Source organism: Eriocheir sinensis, chromosome 54 (genome assembly GCF_024679095.1).
Source record: "Eriocheir sinensis breed Jianghai 21 chromosome 54, ASM2467909v1, whole genome shotgun sequence".
Taxonomy (NCBI): Eukaryota; Metazoa; Arthropoda; class Malacostraca; order Decapoda; family Varunidae; genus Eriocheir; species Eriocheir sinensis.
In genome coordinates this window covers 5,626,678-5,635,100 of record NC_066562.1, presented here as the reverse complement: position 1 = coordinate 5,635,100, position 8,423 = coordinate 5,626,678, and the positions used below count along the sequence as shown (strand labels likewise).

General features: G+C 46.9%; 1 protein-coding gene across 1 annotated transcript in view; it reads left to right on the top strand.

The window, feature by feature from the left end:
- Positions 1–4,767, top strand: part of LOC126983612 (glutamate-gated chloride channel-like) — a 19,303-nt gene extending 14,536 nt beyond the window's left edge. Inside the window, exons 8-10 of the mRNA XM_050836445.1 lie at positions 803–937; positions 2,237–2,571; positions 3,160–4,767. Of these exons, the coding sequence (XP_050692402.1) occupies positions 803–937; positions 2,237–2,571; positions 3,160–3,342 (653 nt within the window). The 3' untranslated portion in view covers positions 3,343–4,767. The remainder of the gene's footprint in view (positions 1–802; positions 938–2,236; positions 2,572–3,159) is intronic.
- Positions 4,768–8,423: the final 3,656 nt, after the last annotated feature.

Below are 8,423 nucleotides of genomic sequence, written 5' to 3'. Positions count from 1 at the left end.
AATCGGACTCAATCAGTCAATCGGTATCAGTCATCAGAACCAGTGATTCAATCATTATGAGTTTTCAGTTATTCAAAATTAAATACTAAATGAATAACTCAGAGTAAATCATATATATATATATATATATATATATATATATATAGATATATATATATATATATATATATATATATATATATATATATATATATATATATACACACACACACACACACACACACACACACACACACACACACACACACACACACACACACTCCCTGTCCCTACTCTCCTCCCTCGGAAAGTTGCATTCCCTTCCCTCCCCCCCCTCCCCTCCCCTTCCCGTCCTCTACTCCCCGGCCTGTCCCCACCTTCCTCCTCCCTTACCTCCCTCTCTCCCTTCCCCAGTCCACCTTTATTTTTTTGTATCAAGTTATTAGTTAGTCATTGGATTGCCAGGATAGGCACTGAATTTTTTTTTTTATATTGACTAGTGACCACCGCTACCGCAGTACCGCACACCGCGTACCGCACTGGGAAAGAAAAAAAATGGGACCGCACTACCGCAACCGCACTACTCCGGAAAAAGTACCGCAACCGCACCACTGATTTTTCAGTACCGCGCCCACCTCTGCGTACTTAATCCTTCCCCTTAGGTTAGGTTAGGTTAGGTTAGGTTAAGTATATAAACTCAATTCTTTTTTTTCTCAATCCTTCCTTCCTTCCTCGATGCCTTTTTGTCTCTCCTTCCTCCCACCTCACTAACTTACCTCACTTGCCTTTATTTACCTTCCTCTCCTCTTTCCTCCCCCTACAGACGGCTACACCACCAAGGACATCAAGCTTCTGCTGCCTAGAACGAAGGCAGTTACTTTCGGCTCTGACATCCACGCCGACAGGTTCAAGTTCGAGAAGTCTTACGTCGACACCTGCAACTCCATTACGTCCACGGGTGAGAGAGAGAGAGAGAGAGAGAGAGAGAGAGAGAGAGAGAGAGAGAGAGAGAGAGAGAGAGAGAGAGAGAGAATCTTTGTTTTGTTTGCCTTTTTAACTAGGCTACCACATGTTGTTCTTGGGGTGGTATAAAAATAGTAGTTGTTATTGTAGTATTAGTAACAGTAGCAGTAGTAGTAGTAGTAATAGTAGTAGTAGTAGTAGTTTTCATTCATTCAGTTCCTCGGTTTTTTAATTCATCTGAGCGTTTTAAATTATTCACTTGAGGATGTCCGGTGAATTTGGGAACTATATGGCTTATTTTTATTTATTTTTATTTATTTATTTATTTTTAGACATTCTAGCAAGACAAATATTCACACACCGTCAAATACATTAGCGCTTCAACGATTACTCAGAGGCAGGCGATATATAGAGTTAGAATAGATTTAAGGAGCAGCGAGTAGCGGGCTTTTTTTTATTATTGTTTCCTTTTTTTGTGCCCTTGAGCTGTCTCCTTTGTAAAAAAAAAAAAAGTGGTGTCATTGAAAATACTATCTCATTATTCCTTCCTTTTTCTTTTACCTCCTCTCCTCTCTTATCTCTATCTATCTATCCATGTATCTATCTATGTATCTATATCTATCTATATCTATCTATCTATTTATCTCCTGTTGTTCTCTCCCCTTTTTCCTTTTCATCGTTTTTCTCCTCTCTCATATTTCCCTTCCTCTCATCTATCTATCTATCTATCTATCTATCTATTTATCTATCTTACTGTCTATCTCTTCCATATGTTTCCTTTCCTTTTTTTGTAACTCTCTCCTCTCCTTTTGTTGGTTTTCTTCCCCTTTCTTTCCCTTCGTTTTTTCCCCTCTCTCATACTTTCCTTCCTCTCATCTATCTATCTATCTATTCATCTTTCTGTCTATCTCTTCCATATTTTTCCTTTCCTTTTTTTAACTCTCTCCTTTTCCTTTCCCTTCGTTTTTCTCCTCTCCCATACTTCCCTTCCCTTCCTTTCATCTATATATCTATCCATTTATCTATCTTTCCGTCTTTCTCTTCCATATTTTTCCTTTCCTTTTTTCTAACTCTCTCCTCTGTGGTTTTCTTTCCTCTTCATTTCCCTTCGTTTTTCTCCTCTTTCATATACCTCTCTTTCCTCTTATCTATCTATCTCTTTATTTATCTTTCTGTCTTTCTCTTCCATATTTTTCCTTTCCTTTATTTCAACTCTCTCCTCTTCTGTGGTTTTCTTCCCTCCTTTCCCTTCCCTTCCTTTCCGTTCCTTCTGTTCCTCCTTCTTCCCCCACAGGCGAGTACAGCTGCGTTCAAGTCAGCATGAAGATCCGTCGGCACTTCGGCAGTTACCTCATCGAGTCCTACATCCCCACCATGTTCCTCGTCGTGGTCGCCTGGTTCAGCTTCCTCATCCCCACCAAACAGTTCCTGGGCCGCATCCTCCTCACCCTCATTCCCCTCATCGCCCTGGCATCCTTCAGTTCGAATTATAAGAAGTCCTTGGCCTCGGTTCCTTATGCCACCGCTATGGACACCTTCAACGGGATCTCTCTGTGTGTGATCTTCCTGACTCTCGTGTACGTCATTCTCTGCCACGTGTACGATAACAAGAAGGAGGAAGGAGAGGAGGTATGTATGTGTATGCGATTGTGGTCTGAATTTGTCTTATCTGCTGTTTTTTTTTGTGTGTTTTTTTGTGTGTGTGTGTGGGTGTGTGTGTGTAATTCACCACGGTCTGATCACGATAGACTCGTAATCGCCAGCAGTTACTCTCCCGACATGAGCAAGTGCTCCTTATCGTCGACCTCTGGGTACTGCCAGGACCTCACACACCACACACCCCATCCCCCTTGCTCAAGGGGGGACAGTAACCACTCCTAGTCAACGGAAAGAATCCGGCCTGAGCGGGCTCGAACCGCCGTCCTGTCAGGCTGTGAAGCCTGGCAACGCAGCGCTCTAACCAGTTGCTCCACTGAGTGGTGTGTGTGTGTGTGTGTGTGTGTGTGTGTGTGTGTGTGTGTGTATAACGTCATTAGGTCCCTTGAGGGGCGTGGTGGATGCCCCCGGCTCTTTAGCGGCGCGGCCGAATTAAATTTATAGTACCTGCCGTGATATATAACTCTTTATTGTCAGTATAGGAGTCATCTTGGTAGCTTTTCTGTCAGCTATTCTCTATTGCTTGTGTGTATATTTATTTCTATTTTGTTTCTCTCCCAGAAGCCCGCCGCCAGCGCCGAGGACGGGGAGGTCGCGAAGGGCGGTGAGGCGGAGGGCGGCTGGATGCGGCGCCTGGCCCGCCGCGCACGCAAGCGAGCCAACTACCTCTCCCGCGTGTTGCTGGTCAGCGGTTACTCCTTCTTCCTGTTTGTGTACTTCGTGGCCTTCTGCGGCACTGGCTAGTCAGGACACACACACACACACACACACACACACACACACACACACACACTTATTCTTACATATCTAATTACTTGCCTCTGATTACATTTTTTTTTTTTTTTTTTTTTTTTTTTTTTACTTCCCATAGTATATGTTAGTTCCTCACTGAATTACGTTGGTGTTGCCAGTAGTACCCTGTAAAGATCAGAATCACTCACTCAGAGGTATACCTTTCCTTTTTTTAACTCTCTCCTCTCCTTTTCTGTGTGTTTCTTCCCTTTTACTTTCCCTTCGAGGCATACCTACATGATCACAAGACAGGGGCGTCCGCAGGATTTTTTAAAGGGGGGCAGAACCAATATATTTAACTTCTTATACACATGTCCATCAAGTTTCGTACTCTCCTTGGTGAACAACAAATCAGTGGCACACGCAGTTACCCAATACCTGCAGCACTATGGTCTGTTCACTTAAGTCTGCCCCAAGCTGACAACTTAAACCTATAGTAAAACCAAAATGTCGAGTCCGTTTTAGCGTTGGCTCCCACGGGTCCATTTCTCCCCTCTGCTCTGCCACACAGTCCCAACACCTATTTTTTCCTCTCATATGTTACCTATAGCTTACATATGAGAGGAAGAGATAGGTGTTGGGGCTTTGTGGCAGAGCAGAGGGGAGGAAAGGACCCGCGGGAGCCTACGCCAGACCGGCCTCGACATATTTGGAAGACTATAAGAATGTTCGTAAGTACAGTGCAGATTAGCGGAAAGTGCTGCGTGAGATAAACACAAACAGAGGTTAAAGAAAACTTGGAAGCCATAGCAGTACCCAATCAGCACTCAGCTTTCAAACAGGCTTAGGTTTATGTTGTCAGCTTGGGTCGGACTTAAGTGAACAGACTTTAGTTGTCCTAAGGTTTTTGAAATATAGTAATTCTGTTGTAACTTGTAACTTTCTGGTATCAGGACACCTCTCCTCCCGAAAGTGACCTCTCTTTCGGCCACCTCTTTTGATTCTTTTTATAGGAGCAGCGAGTAGCGGGCTTTTTTTTTATTATTGTTTCCTTTTTTGTGTGCCCTTGAGCTGTCTCCTTTGTTGTAAAAAAAACAAATACCGAGTGTGAACGGATATATTTTCAAGGGGGGAGGGGTCTACTGGCTCCCCGCCCCCACCCCCACCCCCACCCTGCAGACGCCCATGTCACAAACACAGTATGGGCAGCTGAAGGTTACTGTAGCGCTAGATCCCGTAGTGGTTAAGTTACTACAAAATTGTTTCTTTGTGTGTGTTTGCTGTTGACCTTTAGTGTAGCGTGTTTACACGTGTCTTGTAGGTTGGTTAAGTTTATTTCAGCGAAGGTGTCTCGTACCTGGGCTTAGTTGTAACCCACTGTACGAGGTGTTTGTGTCGCCTGGAAGCAGAAAGATATAAATAAAGTTTGCGTGTGTCCATTGTCAGTGAACAACCACAAAGGAACGAAAGTAAATGTTGATTTGTGTGGTTATTTAATTCCATGTCATTAATTTACAAGAGATGAGAATATAAACTGGAAGATATGAAATGTATTTTGAAGGAAGAGAACGACCTGAAGATTGGTAAGACAATAACACGATTTGCGGCCTGATGGATAGGGAAAGGATTGGTAATGGGACTAGTGGATAGGGGAAGGATTGCTAATGGGACTGCTGGATAGGGGAAGGGTTGGTAATGGGACTGGTGGATAGGGGAAGGATTGCTAATGGGACTGGTGGATAGGGGAAGGATTGCTAATGGGGCTGCTGGATAGGGGAAGGGTTGGTAATGGGACTGGTGGATAGGGGAAGGATTGCTAATGGGACTGGTGGATAGGGGAAGGGTTGGTAATGGGACTGGTGGATAGGGAAATGATTGGTAATGGGGCTGGTGGAAAGGGGAAGGGTTGATAATGGGACTGGTGGATAGGGAAATGATTGGTAATGGGACTGGTGGATAGGGGAAGGGTTGGTAATGGGACTGGTGGATAAGGGAAGGGTTGGTAATGGGACTGGTGGATAGGGAAATGATTGGTAATGGGACTGGTGGAGAGCGGAAGGGTTGGTAATGGGACTGGTGGATAGGGGAAGGGTTGATAATGGGACTGGTGGATAGGGAAATGATTGGTAATGGGACTGGTGGATAGGGGAAGGATTGCTAATGGGACTGGTGGATAGGGGAAGGCTTGGTAATGGGACTGGTGGATAGGGGAAGGGTTGGTAATGGGACTGGTGGATAGGGGAAGGGTTGGTAATGGGACTGGTGGATAGGGGAAGGGTTGGTAATGGGACTGGTGGATAAGGGAAGGGGTGGTAATGGGACTGGTGGATAGGGGAAGGGGTGGTAATGGGTTTGGTAGAAAGGGGAAGGGTTGGTAATGGGACTGGTGGATAGGGGAAGGGTTGGTAATGGGACTGGTGGATAGGGGAATGATTGGTAATGGGACTGGTGGATAGGGAAAGGGTTGGTAATGGGAATGGTCGATATGGGAAGGGTTGGTAATAGGACTGGTGGAGATGGGAAGGTTTGGTAATGGGACTGGTGGATAGGGGAAGGGTTGGTAATGGGACTGGTGGATAGGGGAAGGGTTGATAATGGGACTGGTGGATAGGGGAAGGGTTGGTAATGGGACTGGTGGATAGGGGAAGGGTTGATAATGGGACTGGTGGATAGGGAAATGATTGGTAATGGGACTGGTGGATAGGGGAAGGATTGCTAATGGGACTGGTGGATAGGGGAAGGCTTGGTAAAGGGACTGGTGGATAGAGAAATGATTGGTAATGGGACTGGTGGATAGGGGAAGGGTTGGTAATGGGACTGGTGGATAGGGGAAGGGTTGGTAATGGGACTGGTGGAGAGGGGAAGGGTTGGTAATGGGACTGGTGGATAGGGAAAGGATTGGTAATGGGACTGGTGGATAGGGGAAGGATTGCTAATGGGACTGGTGGATAGGGAAATGATTGGTAATGGGGCTGGTGGAAAGGGGAAGGGTTGGTAATGGGACTGGTGGATAGGGGAAGGGTTGGTAATGGGACTGGTGCATAGGGGAAGGATTGATAATGGGACTGGTGGAAAGGGGAAGGGTTGGTACTGGGACTGGTGGATAGGGAAGGCTGGTAATAGGACTGGTGGATAGGGAAGGATTGGTAATGGGACTGGTGGATAGGGAAGGGTTGGTAATGGGACTGGTGCACAGGGGAAGGATTGGTAATGGGACTGGTGGAAAGGGAAGGCTGGTAATGGGACTGGTGGATAGGGAAGGATTGGTAATGGGACTGGTGGATAGGGAAGGATTGGTAATGGACTGGTGGATAGGGAAGGTTGGTAATGGGACTGGTGGAAAGGGAAGGGTTGGTAATGGGACTGGTGGATAGGGAAGGGTTGGTAATGGGACTGGTGGAAAGGGAAGGTTGGTAATGGGACTGGTGGATAGGGAAGGGTTGGTAATGAGACTGGTGGATAGGGAAGGATTGGCAATGGGACTGGTGGATAGGGAAGGGTTGGTAATGGGACTGGTGGATAGGGAAGGATTGGTAATGGGACTGGTGGATAGGGAAGGGTTGGTAATGGGACTGGTGGATAGGGAAGGTTGGTAATGGGACTGGTGGAAAGGGAAGGGTTGGTAATGGGTCTGGTGGATAGGGAAGGATTGGTAATGGGGCTGGTGGATAGGGAAGGGTTGGTAATGGGACTGGTGGATAGGGAAGGGTTGGTAATGGGATTGATGGATAGGGAAGGGTTAGTAATAGGACTGGGGGATAGGGGAAGTGTTGGTAATGGGACTGGTGGATAGGGGAAGGGTTGGTAATGGGACTGGTGGATAGGGAAAGGGTTGGTAATGGGACTGGTGGATATGGGAAGGATTGGTAATTGGACTGGTGGATACGTGAAGGGTTGGTAATGGGACTGGTGGATAGGGGAAGGGTTGGTAATGATACAGGTGTATAGGGGAAGGATTGGTAATGGGACTGGTGGATAGGGGAAGGATTGGTAATGGGACTGGTGGATAGGGAAAGGTTGGTAATGGGACTGGTGGATAGGTGAACCATTGGTAATGGGACTGGTGGATAGGGGAAGGGTTGGTAAGGGGACTGGTTGATAGGGGAAGGATTGGTAATGGACAGGTGGATAGGGAAGCGTTGGTAATGGACTGGTGGATAGGGAAGGGTTGGTAATGGGACTGGTGGATAGGGGAAGGATTGGTAATGGGACTGGTGGATAGGGGAAGGGTTGGTAATGGGACTGGTGGATAGGGGAAGGATTGGTAATGGGACTGGTGGATAGGGGAAGAGTTGGTAATGGGACTGGTGGATAGGGGAAGGATTGGTAATGAGATGGTGGATAGGGGAAGGGTTGGTAATGGGACTGGTGGATAGGGGAAGGGTTGATAATGGGACTGGTGGATAGGGGAAGGGTTGATAATGGGACTGGTGGATAGGGGAAGGGTTGGTAATGGGACTGGTGGATAGGGGAAGGGTTGGTAATGGGACTGGTGGATATGGGAAGGGTTGGTAATGGGACTGGTGGATAAGGGAAGGGTTGGTAATGGGACTGGTGGATAGGGGAAGGGGTGGTAATGGGACTGGTAGAAAGGCGAAGGGTTGGTAATGGGACTGGTGGATAGGGGAAGGGTTGGTAATGGGACTGGTGGATAGGGGAAGGGTTGGTAATGGGACTGGTGGATAGGGAAAGGGTTGGTAATGGGAATGGTCGATATGGGAAGGGTTGGTAATAGAACTGGTGGAGATGGGAAGGTTTGGTAATGGGACTGGTGGATAGGGGAAGGATTGGTAATGGGACTGGTAGATACGGGAAGGGTTGGTAATGGGACTGGTGGATAGGGGAAGGATTGGTAATGGGACTGGTGGAGAGGGGAAGGATTGGTAATGGGACTGGTGGATAGGGGAAGGGTTGGTAATGGGACTGGTGGATAGGGGAAGGATTGGTAATGGGAGTGGTGGATAGGGGAAGGGTTGGTAATGGGACTGGTGGATAGGGGAAGGGTTGGTAATGGGACTGGTGGATAGGTGAAGGGTTGGTAATGGGACTGGTGGATAGGGGAAGGGTTGGTAATGGGACTGGTGGATAGGGGA